Here is a 27,846-nt window from a genome sequence, read left to right as displayed (position 1 = left end):
TTTTTTTAACGACGGAGCCAGCGAGCTTCAGCATCACGGTTGCACATGAACCCCCCGTTCAGCGACTCAGAGGTCTGAGAGCCTCAGTGGGAGCTGGCAGTGCCAGAGGCTTCCCAGGCTTCCCTGGACACTTCTTGGCTTCCCTGGTCAGCTCCTGGCTGCCAGTCCCACCATCCCCGTCACCCCTGAGACCCTCACTGCAACCTCTCCAGCTTCTGGGAGGTGCACAGTCGTGGTCTTCATCCCAGCACAAGCCGTTCCCCGCAATATCATCCCTAGGACTCTGCCCAGTTATTTATGTTCTAGAGTATTATTTTACACAATCAAAACAGCATCTATTAAAATACCAGGACAAAAATCTGTACAAAATTAGATAAGCAGCATGAGGTATAAGTATCTCGCAAGCCAGATCTCATCTCCCAGCATTAAATGCGGTGAATCTCACAAGAATATTTCATTTATTTGCTGACAAGTACTGTGCAGGGCTCATCACTGTGACAGATGGGTGCCTGGAAAATATGGAAAACACTTCTGGTATCTGAATCAAGATCCAAATTAACAACAAGAACCTCATAAAATCACTTCTCAAGCACTCCTCTCAGTCCCGCTTGCAGGAAACCTCCCGTTTAGGAGGGCTCCTGACATCCAGACACCTTCTACACACCCTCCCGCAGCAGAAATGGGGATACCTCACTGTATGATCCCATCTCCCAAGCGCTCAGCATCCTTGTGCTAAGAGCACCACAGCTCTGTCTGTACTGGGGATGGTTTTTAGCACAGTTTTAAAGGAAAGGGACTGAGTCATGCTTGATCATTGGATGCCAGGGCTGTTTCATAGCCATCTCGGGCAGTGCCTGGGGTCTGGCTGGCAGGTTCTCCATCCTCTAAGCACTCCTGTGCCCTTCCCTCCCCCCAGCAAAGATGCTCTCTGCCAGCAGCCTCCCCAGGCAAACCCCAGCGCTCACTCATTTTGGATGCTGCTGATGCTTTCTCCCCCTCGATTTCAGCCCATTCTCACAGCTGAACTCTTCCGACTCTCTCCAAATCACCTCCCCACAGCTGGAGGCACCTCCCACCTCTGCCAAACCCCTTCGACTGAGCTGCTGCAGTTTTAGGAGGTGAGGGGGAGCGTGCCAACCTGGGCCAACCGCTGCTTCTCCGGGATGCTCGCCTACAGAGGGAAGGATGCACATCACAGTCCCAACCACAGCACGTTCCAAAGGGTGTTTTTAACCTCGTGTGCTGTCAGCAAATAACCACGGGCCTGGTTTTACCTCCGCCTCAGTCCTTATCTCTCCTAGGAGGCTGAGGCAGTGATGGGATTTGAAATGAGGGCGAGGAAACGCGCTGCGATGGTGGAAGCACCAGAGATCAGGAGGCGAGATGGAGCAAATGCAGGAGATGCTTGTCAGAGCTGCGCCTGCGATGGGAGGAGACTGGAGAGGATTCAGGTGGCCCCGGCACCAGGAGGGGACTGAGACCAAGGAGCACCAGAGGCAGCGGGCAGCCCTGGGGAGGCAGGGGGACAGGCAGGGCTGGATGTGCATGGCCGGTGGTGCACACGTGTGTTCACACACCGCCATGGGACAGCTGCCTCTGGGATGGGGCAGAAAGCACAGTGTGTGCTATTGCCCTGATCTTTTTTCCCCTAAAAACACTCTCAAAATGCCACCCAAGCTAGATACAGAGCTGCTTGTGCTTGCTAACTGCATTTATGCTGGCATATCCTTGCTGATTCTGAAGTTTATGCATGCATATATATATATAAAAAAATCTCTTGCACTAAATGCAACTCTCGAACGCCGTGTTTCTGGAGGCCAGCTGGCCATGCACCGATGCTGCCCAGATCGGGGAGCGAGAGGGGCTGGCGGGCTCCCCAGGGGGTGGCTGTGCATCCCCCTCACTGCCCCGCGGGAGGCTGTTGCAGGCAGCGCAGCAAAGACCCAGCACTCCCCCAGCTCCCAGCACCGTCCGCAGGGAAAGGCAGTGAGGGGACTGCACACACCTCCTGCAGCCGAGTTTCCTTGGCTGCCAACTGCTCCACACTAATTGACTTCATTACCATCAACTGGGCAAGTATTAGTGCAACCAGGGTTCACAGATTAGCCCAGCTGAAAACCACCACAGTTATTTCAATCCCTTGCTAAATATAGCATTTGACTAAGCAACCCAGTGATGTGTTTTCCAGCATCAGCCTATTCTTATCTGTTCTTGTGGCCTCTCTCAGGCTGATGGAGCTGACAGTCCCTCCCCAGCTCTATTTCAGATGTGTGCGATGTATTGGTGGCCTTTCCACTGCAATAATGTGATTAAAAGCAGTGCAGGGTAATGAGCTCTGTGTTGCAGAGCTTGTTTTCTGCCTCCCATCTGCTTCGCTCCATCCCTCTTCCTTCTCTGTGCCGGGACCTCTCCCGGTTGGAAAAAAGACAACAAAGAGAAGATGGTAGAACCTGCACATGATGGCTGAGTGCTGGGGCTGCCGTGAGCTGTGCCGGGAGGGAAGGGAAGGACATGGGCGGCAGCAGCTCCCAGCCCCGGCTCCACGGCAGCCGCAGTGTCTCACACCAACACTCCCTCCCCTCGCACCCTGCTGCTGGTCAAAACTAACAGGAGGGGACCTGGAGCAGGAGCAGCGGTGTCTGCCCTACCACCCATCCCCTTTACCAGTGTCACGGAGAGAGGAAGGCAGAGCGGAGATGGGGAGCTGGACAACAGCCAGGTGCCAAAGTGGCCATCGCATCCTCCTTCCTCAGCTCTCCCTTCTTCTTTGTCCTTCACATGCCTCATGCTGGGGATTTTTTTCCTCCCCTGATCCTGGCCACAGCAGGGATGGATCAGACCTTCACGACACAGCCCAAGGGCCAGAGAAACAGCACCTGAGGCATTCACAGCCTCCCACCCTGTGGTTCGATACACCGCATAGCCAGTGGAGGATTATTCCAGCTGAAAGTCTTTGACTGATGAGTAATAGCAATGCTCCCCTCCGCTCGCCTTCGAGGAATAGCTGTGCTCTTGCCAAGCCCAGCTTATTCCATTGCAGCAGCTGATGGACAGGCCAATGAACGCTGCCACGGCGAGGAGAAAGCGGCGTGAGCCTCTGTGGCCATAGGAGAGCTGCAAACGTGGTTTCTACCACCACGGCCAGCCTGGACCACCTGCAGCTTCTTGACTAGCTGCAGACTCCAGTGGTCATGTCCCCAGGCCAGGGCATCGCTGTCCTGGGCAGCCCCTCCTGAGGCACAAGTGGAGATCTGCAGAAAACTGATGGGGTTTTTGCGGCACTGATCTGCTGACAGGGGCATACGCTGCTCTGCTGTGTCCTGAGCTGCCCTGGGGCTCCCAGCAAGGGTCCTTCCCAAATTTGGCTTGACAGAGTCTAGAGGAAAAGGCTACCAACTCTTTCATGTTAATAGGAACTGCGGCATTAGAGTCAAGCTTAGACTACTTTTTGATATTGTTATTTCACTGTTGGGCCCCAATAATTTTATTCCATGGAGCTGGGAAGGAAGCTTACCTTGACTGACTGGAATGCCAAGGGGAGAGTTGGACAACCTGTTTGGACCGTCCAGCTCAGACCCTGGAATAAATCCCCCCTGGCTCTGGCATCCAGCCAAAGCACCCACGGCCAGCAGCTCCCAGCAGAGCCCAGCTCCAGAGCATCTCAGCACCCGCATCCTTGTGCGGCCGCAGCCGTGAGCCAGGCTCCCCCAGCCCGTCTCTGCCCTCTGCCCATCTTCCACCACCTCCAAAATTAGGGCAGCTACTGCGGCAGGAAGCACCTTCTGTATTTTTGGAGCTTAAAAAAATCTTTTTGAATGGCAAGAATGTTTCTAAGTCAAAGGATTGAAACTATTTTGCAATCAAGGAAGTGTATTTCCAAACGAGCCCTATTGCGAGAGCCTGGGTGCTGTGTGGGCTGTGTGAAGGGGCTGCTAAAAAAGGGTACACAGCTGTCCAAAATTTTGAAATGGGTGCTTTTGCAGAATATATATAGACATCGCTCCCCACTCAACATATTTCCTTCCAGTTCATTAGATAAAAAAACATTTTAAAAAATCAGTAGGATATTGAGGAGAGAACTTTGATGCTTGTGGCTTGTCTAAAAGCCATGGGACCAGTTCTCAGGGCTATAGGTGAGCATCCATTGCCCTCGGAATGGTCTGCTGAACATCAGAGCATCGGTATCATTGCCACACTTCTGCAATAACACAGACATCCAGCAATAAACCAGCTGGCATCAAGAACGGGAAGCAGAGACACCAGCTCCCAGCAAGACAATGGTGGTGAAGATGAACGCAAGCAGGTTTGCCTCGAGATGGTGGTGAGGTGAGACACAGAGGCCAACCACCCCTAGCTGGGACATGGGACATCCTCTGCGTGACTATCTGAAGAAATGAAGACTAGTTTTGGCGCTAGACATGACCACCAGAAATGCCCATCCTCACTCTGACCTAACAAGTTCACCTGCCAACTTCTGCACCAGATCTCCCCTCAGCACTTTGGTTCAGATAAAATACACCCTTGATTTCACATGGTTGCCATCGCTGGGCAGCAGCTTTAATACTCATTTATCTCTGTTGTTATTAATCTGGATGTGCTTCCTTTTTTTCCTGGCCACTGGCTACCACCATTTTTCTCCTGCTCCCTTGACCATTACCCAGTGTCCCCTTTTCCAGTGAGCAGGTCAGGGCACCTTTATCTCCACCTGCTCACTGGACAGAGCATCTTTTCAAAGAAGTGAGAGTAACAACACGTCCAGGCTGGGTACCCAAAGGTGCCATCACAGGAGGAAATGCATGAGCACAGTGCTGCATATTTAAGCAAGAGGAAAATCACAAAGAGTAAGAAAAATAGGAGGAACAAGAGAGCAAGTTTCAGATGCTGAAAGTGCTTTTTGTTTTCCTTTTCATTGAGCCTTACTATTTCTCTCTGTTTTATCTCTGAGAAAGAGCTAAATTAACTACCAGCTCAATTCCGAGAGACTGGATCCAAATGGATGAAGAATTAAGAAGATTTTCTGTTCACAATAAAATCCAGCCAACGGTATTAAAGCAGCAGAGGGTTTGTCTGTTTTTCAAAGATTAGCTATGGCTGTCCCAGGGAAGAGAAGCTCTGATTTTCCCATTTTGCTCCAATGTGACGTTTATAAAGCTGTCTGGATCATTACAGTCATTCCAGACCAGACTGAGATGACCATCATTTTAACGACGTAGAAGAGAGGGACATGGCTCTTGTCCTCCACCATGTCCCAGTTCCCTACACCCTCTCGCCCACACACAGACCAGTTGCTCCCAGTGCACCCTCCTCAAGGACCCTGCTGGGTTCCTGCTCTGGCACTGCCAGGGTGGCACCCACTGAGAAACTGCATTTTCTCAGCAAGCCCTGCCACTAACATCACGACTCAGCTCCGGATCCAGCACTAAAACCCACCAGCACAGAGGCAGGAGTCTATTTCTCCCCTACCGATAAAGAAGTAATATATTGTTCATTTTTGTTTGAATCGATCTGGCCATGCATTGTAATTTACTCCGTGATGTAGTACTCCTTAACGAGATTTATCAGCCTGCCAGCCAGCCTTATCTTTAACAGTCCCCATTATCGGGATGTATTTCTCAGCCAAGGTTAACAGCAGCAGGAGGATCTCCGAATGCTGGCTGCATAATAATAATCCTGCAATAACGCCCAGGAGATGTACGTTGGGTCTAGCAGAACCCGTACCCTGGTCACCACGGATCCTAACTCCCTCCAGTGCACTGGCATGGTGTAGGTGAAAGGTGTTTCTTGTGGCCAGGCTGCTATTTCACACATACGTTTGATGAAACGTCTCTTCAGGAAATGTTTGAATCTGTATGCAGAAGATTTCAAATATGCAGCAAAAGAATGCTTGCAAAGAGAAACATGGCCAAACTGTGCAGAAAACAAATATAATATTCTATTCGTTTTTCCAACCAGAATGGTAGAAAATCCAAGAAAAGCTAAGTTTATCAGAGAAGTCTTATTTAATCAAAACCTTGGTTTTTCATAGGCACTAGTGTTGACTAAAATATCCAGCCATCCAACTAGTAATTTTCTGCATCTGATAAAAGCAGATTCAAGCTGTCTGATTGCTCTCTTTTAAATTGCAAAGAGCCCCAAGTGTCTATCAGGCAGCAGCCTCACACTTCCAAACCAGAAGAAAATCTGCGTCTTTAAGAGCTTCAGCTTCCTTCCCATTACAAGCTGTTCCATCCCCAGTCCCCCCCATCCCCAAAGCAGTCTAGCAGCAGCAAATGGGGTTTGAACCTATTTCATGATCACGATGGACTGTTCTCAAAGTGTGTTGGGGAGCCATCGGTTATAGGGGGTGGAAGCTGAGGACATCACAAACCGATGTCCTCCAGTACCTGCACAGTCACATAATGCTTTCAAAACTTTATTTAACATTATTTTCCCAGGAGACAACCCTACACTGGCAGAAACCGAAAACCCCATGTGGAGGTGGCTGAGGGTACTTGGGGCTCCACCGCTGAGACCTACCAAGTCCACTTTCCCACAGCCCTTGCATGTTGGGTAGATGCACCACTGGAGGAGACATCCACTAACAGTTGACCTCAGCTCTCCTGTCCCCCTGCCAGAGAGCAGAAGGTCACCTCCGGCTTTTCCTGGCTGTTTAGCACTTGGAAAATAGGATGACAAAGGCCAAGGGCTTCACCTTTGGGTGGAGAGCAGCCAGTGCTGCACAGACACAGGCAGACGTCTCGGGGTAATCCATGACCCCTCTGATTGCAGCCCTTTGCCTTCCTCTCTTTCTATTTCTATGGCCCCTGCCAGGACTTTTGCCCTGAAATACGTGTATTCCTAGAGAACGGGAAGCTGTGGGCAATGCTGTTTGACCCCACTCAATGACTGCTGCTTCAAAAAAGCCCATATACCCTGTTCCAGGCTTCAAGATTGTGAGTCCCGATTTCAGCAGCAGAAATATTTTAATTAAATGAACTACCTTCATGGAATAAATCAAGTGATAAGCTTGAAAAATTAACTCTCATAATCTTTCATGCTTCTGTGCAGGTCAATAAACTATTACAGTAAAAGGCTGGGAAACGTTCTAGAAACACGGGTTGTTACAATGGAGATGGATGAGCCATTTTACTCCCCAAATTATACACATCAGCATCTTTCCACTCTTGTGCCTTGCACAACCTCTTCCACCCCCTTGCCTGCTGCCCACAGCAAAGCTGGAGCAGCACAGCCAGTGTCTCCCACCCACTCGGGTCCGCCTCCCAGCCCTCCTCATCAGGAGAGCATCTCCCTCCCTTTCCTCACCGGCTGTGCTCATCCCATGCAATTCCTGACTCCACCAAAATGTCTAAAAACTGGACTGTAAGGGCACACTTGGGGAACCCACAAGTTGCCTACAGAGGGGGTACATGTCTTGGTGGGTCCAATATAATTTTCATCACCTTGAAAATTTATTTTAAAACTTAAGCTTATTTTCAGATAAGCCCTTATTTTAACTTAACTTTAACTTATTTTAAAAATAGCTGATAGCCCCCCAGCTGCCAGGTGGTGATTTGATGGTGACCCCGACCTGGGTGGATGTTCCCACCAGCGGTGCCAGGTCTCTCTGTAGCTGGGAGGTAGGAACCGGCTAGAGGCACTGGGATGGAAGAGCTGAGATTTTCTATCTCAAGAGTAAATGCAGCAAGAATGAAGCTAAGAAGCCAAACCAAAATGAAATGGTGAAGTCCATATAAAATGGTTGCTTTGAAAAAAATTTTAAAAATCACTTTGCTCAGTGAAGGCATCTCCTTCCCCAGCTGCCCTGTTTTCAAAGACATGTGGGACCTCTTGGCTCCCTGAAGCCACAGGAGGAACCACCTCATATAAACCCCTTAAGTAATTTAAGAAGCTCCACTTTAAGAGTAGTTCAGGGCCACTGCAGAAACCTGTTCCTCTGAAGGCTGGCAACACTCATCTGACTTCCAGACTGAAGAAAAACCCAGACTTGTTAAAAATATTGCTGCCTAGCTCTGGTTTGCGCTTCTTTTCCCGATGTCCTATTTGCTCTCGGCAAACAGATGACTGTTGGTCATACTTAACAGCTCCGAGTAAATCAGGAAATTATGTAAAGCTGGGAATTTCACAGCTCCTTTGCAGACAGCAAGCCCTTTCGGTGCGGCGCGGGTGTTCGTTCCCGGCAGCCAGCGGGATCTGCTGCCGCAGCCCCCTCGCCCAAGCCTGTGGAAGCCAGGGAGAGCCGGGCTGGCACTCGGCCACGCTCATCCCAGGCAGTCCAGCTTCAGAGCCTTGATGTGGCCCTGGCTAGGACAGAGCCCAAACCGGCAGAGCCACAGGCAAACCCACAGCACAGGTCCTATCCTTATGCCCACATTCATGTATTCAGGCGTTATTCCCAACCCAATACCTCATTTCTTTGCCAAACTAGAGTTTTTTTGAGAATATTTGTTCTCCAAGTCAACCAAACCCCACTGAAATCAATGCTTTTCTGCTTCAACAGGCTTGGGAACCAGGTACTCTTTGTGCTACAAACATTTAAAAATATCCTAACCAAAAAAATACCAGCCGAACTCATGTCAGAGATCAGAGACTGCCTGCTAGTTATCTCCCAGTCAAGGCACAAATTAGGGCCAAAGGCTTCTAGCCATGGCACAAGAAAATGCGAAGCATTCAGAGATGCAATCTGAAGATCCCAAAGCAGATCTCTAAATTAAAAAAGCCCTCTTATCACTCCCAAAGGTGTCTTCATTTTCCCCAAATCTTCCCTCCGGGTTCCAGCATTTTGTTGTACTCTTTGCTTCAAGTAACTCAGGGCAGTAAGGTCTCCAGGATAACTCTGCAAAATATCTTCTCCCCACTTCCCAACCTTTCTTCTTGGTTTTGTGTTGTGAAAAACGTAAAAGGCAATGCAGGACCTTGCTCTGCTGTGCCACTTCTGCCACGAGGCACCGAGCACCTCCTGTCTCATCCTGTCCTGGGCATTCACTTCGTCGGGTGCAAAGGGGCTCTCAGAAAATCTACCTTTGAGATGTTTCACCATGCCAGGGAAGAAGGTGCTGAAGGTGGTCCTGTGTCCATTCCCCTATGGTCACTCCTCTGCAAGGAGAGCACGAGACAGGGCATTGAGGGATGAGAAAGGCATGAAGGCCTTGGGCTGTTCTCTACTTAAGGTCTCTTAAGGTTCATTTCATCTAACTGTCTAAAATTTGGGCAGCTGGTCTCAGCAAATCATCTGCCCCAGGTGTTAGATGAGCGTCTCCAGGGCATGGAGTCATCCTCTGTGGGTATCACTCTCTCCATCAGTGTGGAGAGGTGCCTCTGGTGCCAGCTCAGCTTGGGTACTAGATCTGCAGACACCTAAAACCAGAGGAGACAAACCCTACCCTCAGCAGCAGCTTAGAATCATTGAGTGGTTTGGGTTGGAAGGGACCTTTAAAGGCCATCTAGTCCTACCCCCCTGCAAGGAGCAGGGCCATCTTCAGCTACATCAGGTTGCTCAGAGCCCTGTTCAACCTGACTTGGAATGTTTCCAGGGATGGGGCATCTACCACCTCTCTGGGCAACCTGTGCCAGTGTTTCACCACCCTCAGCATAAAAAATTGTAAAAGATGTCCTCCTATCTAGTCTAAATCTAACCTCTTTTAGTTTAAAACCGTTACCCCTCATCCTATCTCTACACCCCCTGATAAAGAGTCCCTCCCCCCTTTCCTGTAGCCCCTTTAAGTACTGGGAGGTGGCTCGTCTCCCTGGAGCCTTCTCTTCTCCAGGCTGAACACCCCGAACTCTCTCAGCCTGTCCTCATACAGGAGGTGCTCCAGCTCCCTGAGCATATTTGATCATTTTTGAGGCCCTCCTCTGGACCCACTCCAACAGGTCCAGTGTCCCCCAGACCACCCGTGGCAGAAGATGCCCAGTGGAGGGTCCCCATGTGCCGAGCCATCGTGCCGAGCCGGTGCTGGGGCAGCCTGGGCAGGGCAGCGCGGGGCTCCCTGAGCACAGCACACCTCATCCACAGCACGCTGCCTTATTTTAGCAGGCAGAGCAGATGGCAGTGGGATGATAAGGAGGCAAAGCAGAAGCGAAGAGAAGCCTTTCGAAATAAAGCCCCATGCTCTGCTCAGAGGGTTTGGTGCAGTTTGATGGTGGTAGCCAGGATGAGCTCTGAGGCAGCTCAAGGGTTCGCTGGTGGGGGACCTACAGCCACAGAGCAGAGATGGGGAGAAGCCTGCCCTGGTTCCCAAATACCGCTTGGCAGGGACGGCTGGCATTGGCTCAGCATGGCCTCGGAGAGGCACAAACAGAACTGAAATGATCTTCAGCAGAGGGAGGCGGAGCCCTTGCAGAGGCTTTCAGCCCTGGCAAGAAGGTGCCTGGGCTCCACCACCTCCTGCTCACAGGGCTGGGGGGAGCTGGGACCATTCCATTCCCCGATGCCACCGTGGGTTTCTGCATGGCTGAGCCTGAACATCTCTCAGGGCTGCCACCAGGATCTTCCCCGCCTGAAACACAGAGCACCCTGGTTTCTCCTCCTCTCTGAGCCCCTGCAGAGCCAGGGACCATGACAGCAGCATGCAGGGACTGGTCTAGCAGTGGTAGTCCTGAGCTTGGACTCCACAGCACGTTGAGAAGATGGTTTGTGCAGTCCCATGCTCAGTGCCAGGCAGCAGCACAGCCCCCTTGCACCCCAGAAACCACACCTTGTCAGCCTGGCTACGAGGATGCTCGGGGAGATGGTGCCAAAGGCTTTGCAAGGCAGACGCCATCCACATGCGACCTGACAAGAGCTGTGAAGCCCGAGCCTCCCTGCTCTCCCCTTCACCCAGTTTCACGTTCACCATGACCGGCAGGATAAAGTACTGTGGGGCAGGGCAGCGGAGCCCACAATAACCATGGCCGTATCCTCCCAGATCTCAGCCTCTGCCTTGCTCTCCAACACAGAAAATATAACTCCAGCAGCTGCGCCTTTAAAATTGTTTCTCTTCCAAACGCCCTGGAAAGTTGTTTAAGTTGCAAAGTATTACCTGGGGCTTTCGCATCAGGTTCTTAATTAGCTGAAACGATTTGCTTTGTCGGGGAATGTTTCCAGGAGCTCCTAAACAGCTTTTAATATCAGCTCTAGGAACAGCCTCAGAAGGGAAAAGCATTTCTTCTGGGCGGTGAGTCGAGCACTGGGCTACACCTCTGCCCGCCCCCAGCAAATTTCTTTCCACCACACAAAGAAGTTAGGCAATTTTTAACAATAAGTTTCATATTCCCTTCCGCAAGTGCAGGAGGGTCCCCAGGCTGAGCTTTGCAAGCTGCTATTTCCCTGGGTGCCCAAAGCACAGGCAGTGGGCCCTTTTACTCTTGGCTCCCCAGCATCGCCCTCACCGGGAATTTCAGCTCCCCGCTGCAGGCAGGCACTTGCAGGGGAAGAGTACCCGTGTTTGGCTGTGACTGCACCTGAAAGAGCAGGTGACTTCGGATCACACTGGGAATATAAAACAACCACCACTTAGTTTGCAAACAATCTTTTACCTACCCAAAAGGAGGACTTTTTGGTGCAGTGAAGAGCACTTTGGGTTGCTTACTTATAATTGCTCATTTTGCATACTTTCTAGAAGATCTCACTTCTCTAGATGCCATTGCAAGCAACATATTTAGAAACTCTTGGCAAAGTACAAAATAATAAATAAACTTGGATGTCCTTTTCTGAGAGTGCAGGCACATCAGCTCCTGCTCAGAGAAGCGAAGCAGTCTCCTGAGGGTACAGCAAAGCCGAGGCTACACTCCCTCTTTAAACTTTCGTTTTGAGTCCCATTTCTCATCCAGTTTCTTACACCTGGCTGGGATCACCTTCAAAATTTGGGGGATTTTAAATTAAAATTAATTGGGTGGCAGAGCAGCCACGTTTTTGCCACTTGCAGGCAGCATCCCCTGTCATTGCCCCGTGATGCTGGAGGTAAGAGGCCCCAAGCAGAGGTGCAGGGGGGCACAGGACAGAGAAAAGTGCTGGCATCCCCTCTGCACCCATGCTGGGAGATGGAGATGTTTCCCAGCTACAACCAGATCTAGCTGAATTAGGGAGAAAAGGATAATGGGGTAAAATCAAGAAACTCCAGAAAAATTATTCTAGCAAATTGCCAAATAACTCCACAGATAATTAACAGATAATAACCTTAATAACAAAACCTTGAATCTGCTGTTTCACCAACAAACAGTCCACAATGCACCAAACACCGAAGGAGAATGTTACCCAAACGTACATATGTTAGCCCATTATACAGCTAGCAGGCCTAAGAGGAACCAAACAATGGCAAAAGCTGTCCCCAGGGTGGTTATTTTCTGCTCTTTGGTGCTGGTGTTTGCACAACAGGAAAATTTTTTAGAGAGTTTGTATTAGAGCAATCAATATCCTTAGAAAGCAGGCAAGCCTCTGGAGGCACAGGAGCCCTCCCCAGCCCAGCCCCCAGCACCCTCCTCCTCTTTGTGAGCTTCCTAAGGGACATTTCCCAAAAATTCCCCATTTTCTCAGTGAATGATCGCATATTTGATGGAGCGTTTTATCCCCCGGAGCTTCTAGATATTGCCTACACAATCAGACTCTTCTCCAATGTACCCTGGGTTAACCTCATTTATTTATGGCTAAAGCCAGTGCAGGGGCATGGTGAGCGTGTGGGAAGGAAGAGCAGCTGCCTGTCCCCACAGCGTCACATTCCAGCCCTGGGGGAGGTGGGACGTGCCGCTTGTGCCAGGAGCAGCCGTGCCCATGAGGCCATTGCAGGCTCCAGCAACGCAGCTCTACACCCAGCCCAGCTCCTGGCAGGGCTCCCTGAGCTCCGGCACGGCCACCACAGTAGAAATGTCACCACCGTTTTGAGCATCGGTCCTCGTGGTGCCAGAAATAACGGGTAGCAAAGGCAGAGGCAAGAGAAGAGATGGGGACTCCCCTGGCCTCAAAGACAGGCACTGGCTTGCAAGTCACGAAGCACTTCAACACGCAGCAGCCCAAGCTCTGGACAAGCCTTTCCACCTGCTCGTGGGAGCAGAAACTGGATAAAAATCAAAGATGGAAAAGAGTGTAATCGTTGCCGGATCAAGCATGAGCATCTATGTTAATGCCTCGGCTTATAATTACAATCACTTACATTAATAACTGCACCTCCTAGCTAATCCCTCCTACACTTCTGATTATTGGAAAGGAGCTGGTTTACAGCCTTACGTGAAAAATGAGACTATGGAAGCATCGGGCTTTATAAGAAATCCTGTATCAGCACCAAGGAAGCTGCAGCATGGCTTTCGGTCTGCCCAACAGAGCAGCTGCTGCTAGACACATTTTATAGCAAAAAAGAGACACGTAGGAAAACGAAGCTGTTTCAATTTAAAGGTCAGGGGCAGAGATGATGTTCTGCACTGAACATGTTTGCTGAAAGCTGGGAAAAGAATGGGGAGTGGAAAATGCAGGGACGTGTCTTTCCGTCTTCTGCTCTGTGAATAAAACGCACGCATTGGAAGCCAGGGTCCACAAGATTGAGGAACCTGGATGCTGTGACGGCAGGCGTGCGAAGGCTTTTAAGCAGATGAAGAGGCTGATGAAGCCTGCGGGGGTTCAAAGCACCTGTAAAGGTTTGGTACCCAACTCCTCTGCACACCAGGATGCAGGTCCCTGGGAGCCATCCCAAAAAGGTCCTTTGGGAGAGCAGAAAATAAGTATAAATAAATATTAAAACCACAATAGTTTCTAGTGTCTGGGGTTTTGCCAGTCACACCCGCCCTGAGGTGCCACATGGGCACCTGGCTTCTGCAAGGATCTCACATCTCCAGAAATCAAACTGTCCCTGTGAAACATTTCCCTCTCAAGTTAAGTGGCAAATGTCAACCAAAAAGGCATTTAACCATGTGGTTCCTGACCCTTATGTCTGAAAAAAACATTCAAAAGGTGGCTGTGAGGTGACCATGAGCCACGCTAATAGGTCCACCACCAAGACTGAAAATCAGCCTGGATAATATAGGAATGAAACATCGCTCAAAATCTACATTCAGAGACCTGCACGAGCTCAGAGCCTCGGTGTGCTTCAAGGAAAGAGCCTGTTTTTATTTTCTATTTCACTTCTGCATTTATTTTTGCTGCAGGCTGGTGCCATTCACCTTCCCCAGCTCATCAGCCCAGCAACCAGGCCAGGAGGAAGAGGAAGCAGCCAGCCACTTGGTGCACCCCTCGGTCCATTCAGCTCTTTGGCTTTTAACATGCTGTGAGGTTTTATTTTTTTAAATAAAAGGCTGAAGCAGTCTGGTTCACACTGTTTTCTCCTTGCTGCTGCCCGCATTGCCTGGTGAGAGGATCACCGTGTGCAGGGCACATTGCACCAGAGCTCTGCTGAGTCCTGCACACAATGGCAGTGCAGAACCCCAATTCCCCAACAATATTAATTATACAAGGCTTCTCTTTCAACCGGGGAGAAAAGTCTTGTTTCAGTGGAGACCAGAGTTTACGCTGTGATGCAGGGAGACTCAAGGAGAGGGATGGTGCTGGCGAGGGCTCAGCTATTCATCCTGCACCTCCTGGTAGTACCACCGCCCTGACAGGCTCAGGCTGCAGCCCTTCTGCAAAGCCCTATGGCCATTTAATGGAGAAAGAAAAGGAGCATCCTGCTGGCTGACTCCTGAGCGTTCACTTGTAACCATGCTGATAGTGCCATTTCTTTGCTTAGATTCTCTTCTTTGCCCAGCAGCGTTTTCTCCAGCACTCCCCGTACTTCTGTGGAGATGGGATTTTACAGTCCTTACCTCGCGTGGCTCACCCCAACACGTGGAAAAATAGGACACCCCAGCACACGGCAAGGACTGAATGCTGAACTACATGGTATGTGAAACATTATTAAACCAGGGTGAAACCCCACAGTGGTTGAGTTGTAGATACCATAAAAATGTCTTTCAGGTCCTGTTGGCCCTTGGAGAAGGGTGCCACCTTCAGTGACAAGCACGTGGCTGATGAAGGCTTGGGCTCACTGCAGCAGCACAGTATCAACGTGCCTCCAGTGCCAGGAGGCTGCACCACCCACATGGGCTTGCCCTGACCTTGGGCTTTACCCACAAAGGGTTTGACATGGAAAGAGCGAATCACTACAAGAGCCTGGCCTGAGCTAGCAATGCCCACCCCAACACATGCACATCCAGCTGGCAATCCATCAGCATCACCGCTGGCTTCTTCCCCAGCATGCCCATGCACTTCACCATCAGCAGCTCCTTTCCTCACTCTAATTTTGTTCCATGGACCTTTACAGATGTTAAAGACTGTGGGAGATGACTGCAAAATGCCACTGGGTTCACTAGGAGAAGCGGTGATGCTTTGGAAGGTGGATCAACACCAACAAAGTCAGTCTGAGAAGCTCCCATCACAGCTGGAAAACCATCTCCATTGCAGCCCAGCCCTGAAGCTGCCTCCCCCTCAACCCACTCACTAAGTCAGTGTTACAAAGCCAATTAAATGCTCGATTAAGTGTCCCAACATGTTCCCAAATAAAGTACTAACATGGCATGTTATAAGAAAAAAAAAAAAAAGAAAGCTCCAGGTTGTATAACGGCTTGCGAGCACATCAGAATAATCTGTGCCTGCTCCCAGGGGACGGAAAAAGGAGCTGAACAGCCAAATCCCCTCACCATCTCCAACAAAAAGAGCTGTTTCTCTCTCTGCCCACCAGACCTTCAGACCAAGGCTCTGATTTACATGGTCCTACCGTCCTTGCTGTCTGTGGCTGGCACTGGGATGGTGTGACTCCACTGTCAGTCCCCACCGTGCTGCTCAGAGCATGCTGCTCCAAAGGTCCCCTCCAACCTGACCCCCTTCACAGACTTCTTGTCTTCGTAAGAGCAGTGTCTGCCACAGGCAGATGTTCTACATCTCCACCAGCAGCCCCTGCTGTGGGCAGGGGAAGAGATCTCATGACACAGGAGCCCACGCACCCATGGAGCAGCCTGGATTCAAGAGTCAGTGCCCTGGCCTGTCCTACCACATCCTACCAGCCCCCAACAAGTCATCCCACCAAGCTGAGCATCACAGACGTGATCCAAGTGACACCGCCCCTAAAGCAGTAGTCTGTAATCCTATGTAGCATGTTTGGAGGCCACCAAGCATCCCCAGCCCACTCTGCTCTCACCACCATCTCTCCCACGGCAGAGAGGGTGATAACGTACAATGATGGGTGCTGGTTACTGTGCTGGGGATTGATCCTGAGGTTCTTTATCCACTAATCATTCAATACAAGACGCAGCAGGAGCAAGAGCAAAGATCCAGGATGTCACCCTCCTGCTGAGAGCCCCTACACCTCCCCTGTAATGTCACACTTCTCCTCCCCTGCTTTCCTCCAGCATCTCAGGCTCTTTACTGCACCTGGCATACCTTTAGGAAGATGCCACGGGAACCTCTCGCTTTGCCCCCATCCCAGCTGTGTGCCTGAACAAGGTGTCCATTGAGGTCTGCATCAACTCCCTGCAAGAGGGGCTCATCTGACGAGTTACAAGGGCATCTCTTGGGTTGGTCCTGCAGTGGACATCAGTGACACTGCTCAAATCAGCAGAGGCACATGGGGCTTCTTGAGGCACAGGGCTCCACAGCTGCCCCACCAGCACAGCTGCCAGGTCTCACTTGAAGAGCAAAGGCAGAAAAATCCTGTGCTAGAACCAGGTACACCTGAATGAACTGGGTTGTTGGTGTGTTGTTTTTTTTTTTTTTCTCTCCAGCACTTATTTATAAAACCCTTTCTGATATCCATAAAACACTATGGCAGCTTTAGCTTGTCCTGCTTCCTCTCTGTGCTTCTACTTTGCCTATTTTTGCTGCCTCCAACCTTTCATGTGTACAACAGTAACACTTTTCAAAGCTTCTCAAGGTCAAGAAAGTCCCTAACAAGGCGTGTTAGGGCAGTTATTGATCTTATCTCAGTATTTCCCAGAGCAGCTCTGAACTGTGAAACGTCAGTCAGGAGATGGAAAGTTACTCAGGCCCTTCCCAGGCTGGTGAATTTTAAAATTCATGACACCCAACTCGTGAGAATATCAAATCCTCTTGCAGCGATAGCCCTGTATGTCTGTCTGCACGTCCCTGCTGCAAGGTCGCAGTCCCCTCTGTCTACTCGAGGACAGCTCGGGCAGGTTTCTGAAGGATGAGTCTGTTCCACAAAAGTTTCATGGACAGAATACCATCACCCCTTCGAAGCAGATTTGTAACACCTACTGAAATAAATGCTGGAATAAGCAAAGCTTAGCAGGTGACAGGAGCTGGCATGAAGACCTATCCACGTTATATGGGCAAAAAGTGTTTCCCTAAACTATTCTTTGGTGCTTCCTAGGAAACAGCATGATCAATACTGGAGAGATGAAGTTTCACCATCAATTACAGCAGAACTAAATCCATGCTGCTGTCTAATGGGGCAGTTGTCCTTCGCATTCCCAGCCTGAACTGCAGCAGAACTGGCAGAGCCTTCCTTCCGTAGGCTCCCGTTGCTGGCCCAGCTCAGCGGAGCCAGAGCAGCCCCCCGGCTTCCCCAGGGCTTGCAGGCACCACCTTGTGCCCCCCTCCCACTGCTCACTACCTTCTGCAAGAGCAACGAGCAGTGGTAATGGCAGTGAGCAATGCTGCTACAATTCATGGCAAAATGTTGGGTCTTGCAGATTTGCCTGCAGCACCCTCTTGGAGAATATTGGCCCGTGGGTGTTGTTCATCCCAGCTGGTTGTTGGGAGCAGACTGGGCAGCAGCTGGCACATGGGGGCTGTAGGACTGATGCAGTGGTGTGGGCAGGCACCCAGCCCGCAGCGAGGTGGTGGCTCCTGTACTCTTACGGGCTCTTGAGGAGGACATCTACGGTGGAGACTCAGGTATGACGTCTGCCCTCATACCCACCTGCCATCCAGCACCACGGGCTGGCCCACAGCAGCAATACTGACACCCCAAAAGCCAAAGGGCTCCCTGATTTAAGCCCAAATCTTTGCACTGCCTGCTCCATGGTGAGCACTCAGGCTTTGCTCTTGACATACCCTCTGGCCTTCCCGGCAAGACAGCTCAGGAGAACACGTTGGCACTGCTGGCCCAGGCAGCTTGCTAGCCCAGGAGCACAGCAATACGATAGGCAGCGGCTCCAAGTCCTAGGGCACAGCAAATATGCTCTGGAAAGCCAACCTGGCATAAGGGAAGCATCATTCACTTCAAATACATCTTCATTTAGAAGCGAGGAAGGCAGAAATCCCTTACCTCACTCAGCCACTGTCACCCCTCTGAATATATAGTTTGGTTTTATGAACCATTGAAAACAATCTGCAGGCGCGGGCAGCAGCTTCCTCCAAAGCATTAATCAGCAGGGTTCACATACGGCCAACATTTGTCCGTTCATAATATAATTGCATCTAAAGGAGGAAAAGAATCTGGAGCTCTGGGGTTTTTTTCTGATTAAAGAAAGGAACAGCAGTTCTTAAGATAATTTTCTAAGTGGCCAGAAGCTGAGAGCAGGCTCAGCAAGGCAAAGCCCAGCATTTGGAGTAGTCCTAGAACCCCCCAAAGACATGACCAGCAGAAGACAAGGGTCTGCAGCAGACACGGAGGTAACATCTAATGGGGTTCTGCAGAAAAACAGCAGCGGGGTCCAGAGGGGCTGCCACAGCGACGCAAGTCACCTGGGTGGGACACGGGTGCACGGTGTGCCTCACCCACCTGATGGGACTCCACTCAACTCGGACTATTCTGCCGGGTTACACATCACTGCTGACCCCCAGCCCCACTTCAGCCCCCCGTGGTTGCAGGAGGAGCTGGCGGGGAGCACGGCACTGCCCAGCCCAACAGCAGGAGCTGGCTTAATTACAGCGGGTTAAGCAGCACAAAAAACTCCTGAGTCACAGCAAGCAGTTAATTACCAATCCGTAAAGGGATTTGAGGGCTCACGCTGGCAAAGCCGACTTCATCTTGCTCTGTCATACGCTGCGCTCTCCATTTGACTTAAGTTTATGTGACTGACCTGAATATTTATACCCTTGGGGCTGGGGTACTTCTTAAAAATCATGATTTCTACACAAAAATTCAGGAGAAACTTGGCAATTGCTGCACTCTATGGCCTGCATCTCTGGCTACCTCTTCCTCTCGCACGGACCTCCAGGGTTTAACCCCTTGCCCACCCTTCAGCGTGGCATCTCACTACTCCTCCTGTACCTGGAGCAGGGACCTGGCCGTCTCAGCATCCCGATGAGCCCTGGGGACCCTGCCAAGCTGTCATTGCAGGATGCCCGATTCCAGGGAAAACAGCCTCAAAGGGGTGACTGGCAACCGCTGCTCCCTGCTACATCAGGGGCCGCAGAGTGTGTCTGTCTGTACCCTTCAGCCCTCTGAGCATGGTAGGAATAATAGGACCCAGATTCCTACGGAAAAAATGATGCCTGCAAACTTTAAGTGCCTGTCCCTGCTCGTCACCTGCCCGCCCCATGACCACATGCTCTTTGGGAAGGGTTTCAAGCATCACACAGAGGAAGGACACGGGGCTCTCTGGGGCAGCAAGCTGCTGGATCCCCAACACAGGCACTGCCTGCACTCCAGAGGGCAGGAGGCAGGTGTTTCTTAAGGCACCTACATCCTGCTTTTCCCCCTGGAAGGAGGTGGCGGGGCATTCCAGGAGCCATACATGGCCCCTGATGCCAGACCAGGGCTCAGATTTCCACCTGGGACAGCACTGAGCTGGAGGCACTCTCTTAACCCAGCTAATCCTCTTTGGCCAGAAGCTACTGGCTAATTACATTCCCAGCAAGAGCACGGACCCCCGGGAAGGGGACAGGGAGGCATGGCACACCAGGGTCAAACATGGCCTCGTGGCTGCCAGCTCCCACCTGCAGCGAGGGCAGGCGAGGCTGGAGCCCAATGCTCCTCTCTGATCACTTTTTCCCTATGAAATCTATGTGCTGACATCAAAATAATTCCGTCACAAAACCTTTCCTCAGCCCCACTTCTCTAACCCATCCTCTTGTTGCCAGCAGCGACACCGTGTTCTTCACAAAGCCTGATTTCACAGGGTTTTTTCCATCTAATTGAACTCCCTTTTTCACAGCCGTTCCTTCCTGCAACCAAGCACAGGAGCCACCACAGTTGCTTCTGCAAGTAGGGCAGGCTCAGCCCCTTCCTTAGCGTCAGCATCGCGAACCCGAGCAGTGCAGCATCGTACCCTGAGGAGCTGTTCTGCTCCAGGCCCAATTTTGCCCAGCAGGAGTTCTTGGAGCATGATGGAAAGAGAAGCCCAGGGCTTTCCAGAAAATACTTGATGCGGTGATTCACAAGCTCTTTGCAAGAAATCAGTCTGAACAGGCTTGTTTGTACCTGGCTGCAGGTACAAGGGGAGCAGCAGAAGGGGAACATGTCCCACGAAGGACTCAAGTGAATGCCACTCCTGCATTTTGCTGACTTGCCATATTGCATCCAGGATAACTCATGTGATATGCATATAACATATTATATATGCATACAATAAGGAACCTAACAGCACTGACTAGTGAGACCAGACAGAGAGATGCAGCAGCACGCCGATGACAACACAAGTGTTATAAAGAGAAGGATGCTTTCTATAATGCGTGGGGAAAGCAAGAAAACAAATGCAATTTTAGGATCTGGATGTGGTATGGTGAGTACCACAAATCAGTCAGAGGACCCTCCTGAGGGTAAGGCACCCGCTGGAGGTCATGGCCTGGCACCCAGGGATCAGCAGTGTTCTTCAATGAAACTTGTCACTGCTCCTGTTTCAGGCTGGTTAATTAGGCAAAGGGGCATCCTGCCACGCTCATTTAGTAACACAACATGCATAGTTCATTCGTTCCTTAATACAAAACCTCTGGAGTCAATTGGGGTCAATCAGGGTTACCAGGAGAGCATTGTGCAAGCACAGGGCAATCACGCTGCAAGCCAGCTCTTGCCAGATCACTTGCTCTCACAGCAGACTGCCATAAACTGGTGTGATTTCTGAAATCCCCAGTGAAACAGCCCAGCACTTGCTCTTCCTGCAACAGAAACCTCTTTCCTGCCTGCATGTCACCAGGCTGAGGCTGTAGGGAATTTGGGAGAGCCCCAAAGTGCCAACTCTGACTTGGTGGGAACAGCTCATGGTGCTGTTCCCAGGAGCCAGCTCCTGGAGGAGGTGTGATGAGGTGGGAGGAAGCTCCAGGCACCTGTACTTCTGGTAATTCACATAAACAACTTATTTAAAGCTGCATAACATGTATTATGGCAAGCAAGCAAAAGAAGTGGAGGTCAGGCACACTTCTGGGCTTCCTCTTTCTGCTGGTCATCCACAGCTTCCAGAGTCATGGGTCACCACAACCCACATACTTCTGGGATGTGCTGCCAAAATGCCATGCTTGTACCTGAACTCTTCAAGTGCCCTAGTCTTCAAGTCCTCACCATCATCTTCTGACCATGCCCACCAAGACCCAGGGCCAAAGGAAAGCCAAGCCTTGATGGTGGATCTTGTGGGAGCTCTGGGCTTGGAGGCACTACTGCTTACAGGTGGGATGCTCTTGAAGCAACCTTCACCTGGACCGGACTACATGAACACTCAGCCCATGGCAGTGCAAAGACAACGAGGGAAGCGCAAGTCACACTTCTCTTTTGGTGGCTTGGCACCTACGCAACTCAGCCGGTGAGTCCACAGAAAAAGAACACTTTTAGTATTTTCTTCCCTTTTGATAGGTTTGAGTGCACTTGGCTGAATGAAGTGCTGGGGAGGAGGCAGCTCCTTGGATATGTCCCCAGGTGGCTGCAGAGGGTGGGAGGGGACGGCAGGGACCCAGAGCCTCTAACTCCATCTTTAGATCAGGAGTGGGATGGGGATGAAAATACCATGGGTAAATAATAACACATCTTTCCAGGGAAATCAGAAGTTTCAGGGGGCTGCAAACAGGGGCAAAAGCCTTCCCTGCTTTCTGCATTTCGCTCTCAATTTTCTTCTCCCCATTTCATAACCGTGATCATCAGACAGCAACACCTCCTGTAACCCCCGCTGCTGCTGAGAGTGGCCCAGAGGTTTGACCAGTTGCTCCTCCTGATACTGACTGTGTGTCCAGCTAGTTGGGACCTGTCACGTCCTGCTGGTCACCCATGCACACGGCAGAAACACACACAGACGTGCAGCAGGAGGTCTGCTTCCAGCAATGTGCAACAGCCTAACATGGTCTCACCTCCACCAGCAGGCTAGTACATCTCATGGTGTCCCACCCTCCCTGCAGAAGGATGTAGCTTCTCCATACCTCCCCGACTCCTTTCCAAAGATCTGCTTTGGCCACATCTTCCCTCCAAGATCCACCTCAGCCACTTGCAGGGGCTATTCCTCAACAGCCATGATGAATTTGGAAGTCAGCACATGCTAAAGCACTAGGGTTAGTAGGTGTTAGGATGCTCTCCACCCTCAGCATTATGCATGATGCCACCAAGAAGCCAGGGTTCCCAGGGAAGCAGTGCTGCCAGCATGCCCTCTGGCTCCCATCGTACTACTGGGGTCATCCAGCCCCCCAACAAATACCAGTTTTGGTTTGACTGGTGCTTCCCATCAAGCTGCGACAGCCCACACCAATACGGGGAGAGCAGTCGACTGCTTGCAACTTTATTTGCAGAAAATGCATTCTTTCAGAACTGTTTTGCTGCAAAACTCCATCCTTCCTCCAAAACCCAGGCCACTGTGGCCCAAGTCCTCTCCCTCCCTGTGACTCACGCCGCTTGAAGCCGGGGGCAAAGGCTTTGCCCAGGCTCCAGTGGTACATGCAGAGTGTGCTGCCCGTCTCACCTGCAGCTCACACTCCTCTGCACATACCAGACCAGGGCTCAAATCTCCTTATTAGTCTTCACACAACTTCCAAGGGCAGCTTACAGTCAAGGTCCTAATTCATAAAGCAATTAATGGATCAAGCCTCGCTACTTCAAAGAGTGAGTTCTGGTATTTGCCTGAATCTCGGGGCTTGGGACAAGCTCATGTGAGCTGCAGGCAAAAAGAGGATCAGACCACAGACCAATTTCCTCAGAAGATCAAGCAAAACTAAAGTCCGACTGCGTTAACAGATCTTGCAATGTTTTCCTTTCCTCAGAAAGTTTTTGTTAAGAACATTCACAGCTCAAGTGCTGCATTTCTTCCTCAACTCTTAAAACAATAAATCCCATAAATCAACCCATCCGTTCCGAGCCAGATAATGATTCTGTGTAAAGGGAAACAAAACCCAAGGCATCACAAAACCCAGGTGGGACTTCGCTGTGGGTCTTCACTCTGTGTGAAGGCACAGTGATGAGCAGCAGTAAGAAACCCTAAGACTGGCATACGTGCAAGGGTGAGTTGGCCAAGGGTGTCTGAAGGCGTTTACTCAAAGCTGAGGGAGCCAAGACAGAGCCCAGCCTTCAAAATCTGAAATTTAATCCCAGGTGTCAGCTGGTGACCCTGGAGACAAGCACTGGGGAGAGGTCACCTTTCCATGGTACCTGCAGAGCACACCACGTTATCGGGTACAACCCAACCCCAAATTAATTCTCTAATTAATTATTTAACAGTCCAAGGCCACGGGGAGCACATTAAAGCCATTTCACCAACCCATGAGCTTTCTGAAGCCTGGAAACACATTCTTGCCCAAGGGCACACCAATATGGGGCTTCAGCCCTACCCAAGGGACTAAACAACCTGGACACCTTCTTTTCTCACCCAAGCGCTCAGGGTAGGAAGGAAGCAGTGGTAGGAGCAACAAGCAGAGCATTTCCATTGAAAATCGCATTATGTACCAGGAGGCAGCTATCTAACAGGTTTACACCTCCGCATGCACGCCGAGCACCGCGCCAGCAGAGTGGCTCTCCTCCACCATGAACGTGACCATGAACAGCAGCAGCTTCAGGAAGAGGAGAGAATTACTGGGTGTAATTGAAACTGCAGGGAGGAGCTAGGGATATAAAATGTAATTATCTGCCATGGAACGAAGCCAGGATTAGCAATCTTACTTCTAGTCATTTAAAGTTCCCATTAACTTTTCCATGTGCTGATGATATCATTTTGTGTCTTACTGGCTGTGAGACACAGCACTTCCAGAAGAAAGCCCTGGACCTCCCCTTGTAAGGGTCTCAAATCAGCTGTAGAGGAGGGGGTGAAGGTCTAGACTTCAACAGAGGCCTTCTCCAAGGGTCTGGAATATTTCTCTCCCTAGCTACCTCCTCAACTACAGTTGGTGAGACTGGGTGAACTTCAGACCACCTCAACCTCCCTTCTCCTCTCCTTACACTCCATCTCAGCAGGCTGCAAGACACCCAGCCAATTCACACCCAAACAGCATTGTGGATGTCTCCACATCCATCCTGTGCTCAGCCCATTCCCTTGCCCTGTACCCAGGCACAACGGAACAGGAACTCTGCTATCTGGAGAGGGCAGCAAACTCCAACAGGCCATTGCATGCCCTCAGCTGGTTTGAAATCCTCTTGCTGAGGTCCTGCCACTTTCCCACCCCTACCATTTTCCTTGCACCCTCACCATGTGAGGACACAGGAGCTGCAGAACATCCTTCACTAGCCTCATCCCAAGCCTGGCCAAGGTGTCCATCCAAGGCACCAGGAGGACGATACTTGTTGGTGACTCCAGCACCTGCATGACCTGCTTCTATTCCCTAACCCTTGGACACCTTTGGGGAGCAGTGGACACTGCTAGGGGTGCCCTGAACAACAGTCACCCCTTGCATGAAACCAGCATGAAATCAGTGTACTCATATGAAATCCATGTCTTTGTTAAGAGGTGGAGGACAATGGCCTCCAGCCTTCAGGCTTCTCCTAGTAGGGACTTGGTTTCAACAGCTTCTTAAAGGCTTTTTAAAAACCTTTGAAGGGAAAAGCACCATCTTGTCTCCATTTTAAGTGAGGAGAGAGGACTGACCCTCGGATCAGAAGGCGCCCACCCCTGCCAGCCCCCTTACCTCTACCAGGTGAGGCGTGGGGTTGAAGCCACACATGTTGCAGACCTGCTGCCGGCAGGTTGTGCAGGTGTTGTAGTTGGGGGGCTCACCGGAGCCCACGTTGATCTCTGCCTTGCAGAGGGGGCACAAGACCCTTGCTTTCGGCACTTCCTTTGGCTTGACGCCCTGCTCCGGCTTGCCCGGCTTCACGCCTGGTGCAGCACCAGCCCGGCCCTGTGCCCCAGGGGCTTTGGGACCAGCTTCTTTGCTGGCATCACTGAAGACGATTTTTGGAGGCACTTTGCCAGGAGACGGCTGGCTCGGAGTGGGAGCCTCTGGCTGGACGGACATGAGCGTGCTCGCCTGGGTCAGGAGGGACGCCCCAAAGCCAAAGAGTTTCCCTGTGAGCCCCTCCTGGGGCTGCTCTTGTGCTCCAGCCCCAGGGGCCGGGGCAGCAGGCTTCGCCCCAGCATCTCCTGTCATCTTTCTCTGCTCAGAGGGGGAAGGCTTGGCTTGCTGATGCTGTGGGGAGGACCTGGCCGCCTCCTGAGGTTTTGGCTGGCCTTGGCTGTGCGGATCCTTCTGCGGTGTCGTGGGGTGAGGTTTGGGGGGCTCGGACGGCAGGGTGCGGGTGGCCGGTGGGGATTTATCTGCACCTGGGGCCGGCGGGTGCTTGGCCGGGGAGTGGGAGGGGGACGGCGAAGGAGAGTGCAGCTGCTGCTGGCTCTTGGAGCGAGGAGCAGTGGTCATGTCCATTCCCAGTGCCCGCTGCATCTGGCAGTTCAAGCACAACCATTCCTTCACCTGTAAGACAAGGAGAAGACACAGGCAGTGAGCAAACTACAGCCACTCACAGGCAGCCCCAGCGCACCCTTGGGTTCCCCTAAACAAACCCTATGTAACTACAGGAACAAGCCACCAGACCCTGAAAAACATTTTGGTACCACATTCTTCATGAAAAGCATCTCGCAGTCAGGGTGAACAGACCCCATCTGTCACAGGTACCCATGGCACAACACGCCAGTGCAAAAGCAAGCTTTAATTAGCGTTGGTTTGCTTCCAAGGCTTCTGCTGTAAAGCTCCTGCTAGCCACGAGGCTCTGCCTGCAGGCAGCACATTTTGTGCCTCTCCCAGCAGAGAGGGGCCTTTCCGAGGGCCCCCGGCCTCTCCACCTCCCTAAAGCCTGTATTTTTTCCTCCTGCTTGGCGACCAGAGCTAGCACGGAAAACAACCAGGGCCCCTCGGAGCAGAGGGCTGGCAGGAGGTCCAGCACAGCTCTACAGAGGAATGCCACTATAATGCATGTGTACAACTGCAATGCTCCCCAGCACCAGCACACTGCCTGCTGCCACCAGGCACCTCCCGGAGGAAAAGCTGCCGTGACATGCCTGATGCTTCCCCGGGGCCATCAGAGATGGATTTTCTGGAATCGATGCAATGGTTGTGATATTCCACCCCAAAATTGGGGACTGCAGCGCATAAGGGACAGCAGGGAGGGGGTTCTCCTCACATGATGCATCTGTGCTGCTGGGCAGGCAAAGCACTGGCTGGGGAGTAAATGGTTAATTTTCACTCTCCTCACGATGAACTTTTGGATGCAAATGAAAAATATAATGCTCCCTTGCTAAGTGGTGATAAATGAAAGACTTCCCCCGAGAGACGTTCCCTGTGACACGCTAATGTCTGAATTAAGTTAATTAAAGAGGCTGTATGAAAGCTGTGAGCTTTCCCATACGAGGAATCCCCAGGATGCTCAGCGGCTGTGCAAATATTAATATATAGCACAGTCAGCAGGACAACCGCGTCTGCCTGCAAATGATTTCTCTGAGACAAGCAACTAAGGTGACAAAAAGGACCAGGGCATTCCCAAAAATCAGAGCAGCTTCCAGGACAAGAGGACTCAGAGCCCGGCATGGGCCGCTGCAGGCGCAGCACCCAACAGGTCCCAGCCCCTGCGCTCTCCTGGGGCTGCATGCACTGCATGAGACATGGATTTTCCTGCCTTTTGTTTCAGGAGCAGCCTCCTCATCCCAGTGTTAAGGAGCACCTCTAAGGCTCGGCTTAATCCCCACTGCAGAGATATTAACTGCCCCATCACCTCACTCAGCCCAACGTCTTGAGGTCTGTGTGGCCTTTTGGTCCTGCAGTTGGAGGCACGGGTGCTGCACAACTGATTCATAACTTGGCCATAGGGTTTTCCCCCCTACACTCCAACCACAGCAACATTTTAACATTTTTCTGCTCACAGAAGCTTCCCGCAGAGATGCAGTTGGGTGTTTCAGCAGGTCCTGTGATGGAACAGGATGGCAAGTCCCTGAGAGGGGAGGCAGATGTGCCCTGAGCCCCTCTTTACAGGTCCCCTCCCCAGGAAGACTCTCATAAAGCCTGGCCTTCAAATAATAAACTCTTTTAAAATAGAGAAAATTCAGATCAACTAGGAAACATGGATTAAAATTAAAGGGGGGTGCATGAACAAACCTCCACATGCCCACTATGCCCCTTCCACTCTCCACCCAGCACCTGGCTGGCTCAGCAGGTTGCAGAAAGCTCTGCATTGCCTTAGTCCCCAAAACTCTTCCCATCACCTTACAAGCCTGGTTGCATGCCAGCTCTGTGCTCTTGTCAGCCTTCACTGTGCTTTGCGGAGCTCCCACGCCACTATCCTCACCAGCCTCTGCTTGGGTATTTCACTCAGAGCTGAGTGAAAAACAGCCTCAATTTTTGCCCAGCAATTTTGTGTTATATCGTTGTTGCTCCAAATGGGCCACATTATATTTAGTTCCTGAAAATATTGCTTTAGTTTTTATAATTTCTTATGGTCTTGCTGTCTCTCTTCTGACATACAGAATTCCTCACGTTATTTTTGCTTTCACACCCCCTGGAATTTCTTCCCACTATTCTATTTCAGGAGAGCATCTCCCAAAATCCTGTCAGCTTTGCCC

General features: G+C 51.1%; 1 protein-coding gene across 2 annotated transcripts in view; it reads right to left on the bottom strand.

The window, feature by feature from the left end:
- The window catches only part of BSN (bassoon presynaptic cytomatrix protein), a 95,056-nt gene that overhangs the window by 19,990 nt on the left and 47,220 nt on the right, over positions 1-27,846 (bottom strand). For both annotated transcript variants that reach the window (XM_074836517.1, XM_074836518.1), the window contains exon 3: positions 24,926-25,708. In XM_074836517.1, coding sequence (XP_074692618.1) covers positions 24,926-25,708 — 783 coding nt within the window. The remainder of the gene's footprint in view (positions 1-24,925; positions 25,709-27,846) is intronic.

The sequence above is a fragment of the Strix aluco genome, chromosome 11 (assembly GCF_031877795.1).
Source record: "Strix aluco isolate bStrAlu1 chromosome 11, bStrAlu1.hap1, whole genome shotgun sequence".
Classification (NCBI taxonomy): domain Eukaryota; kingdom Metazoa; phylum Chordata; class Aves; order Strigiformes; family Strigidae; genus Strix; species Strix aluco.
Note: the sequence above shows the minus strand (reverse complement) of the source record. Positions and strands in the feature narration are given on the sequence as shown.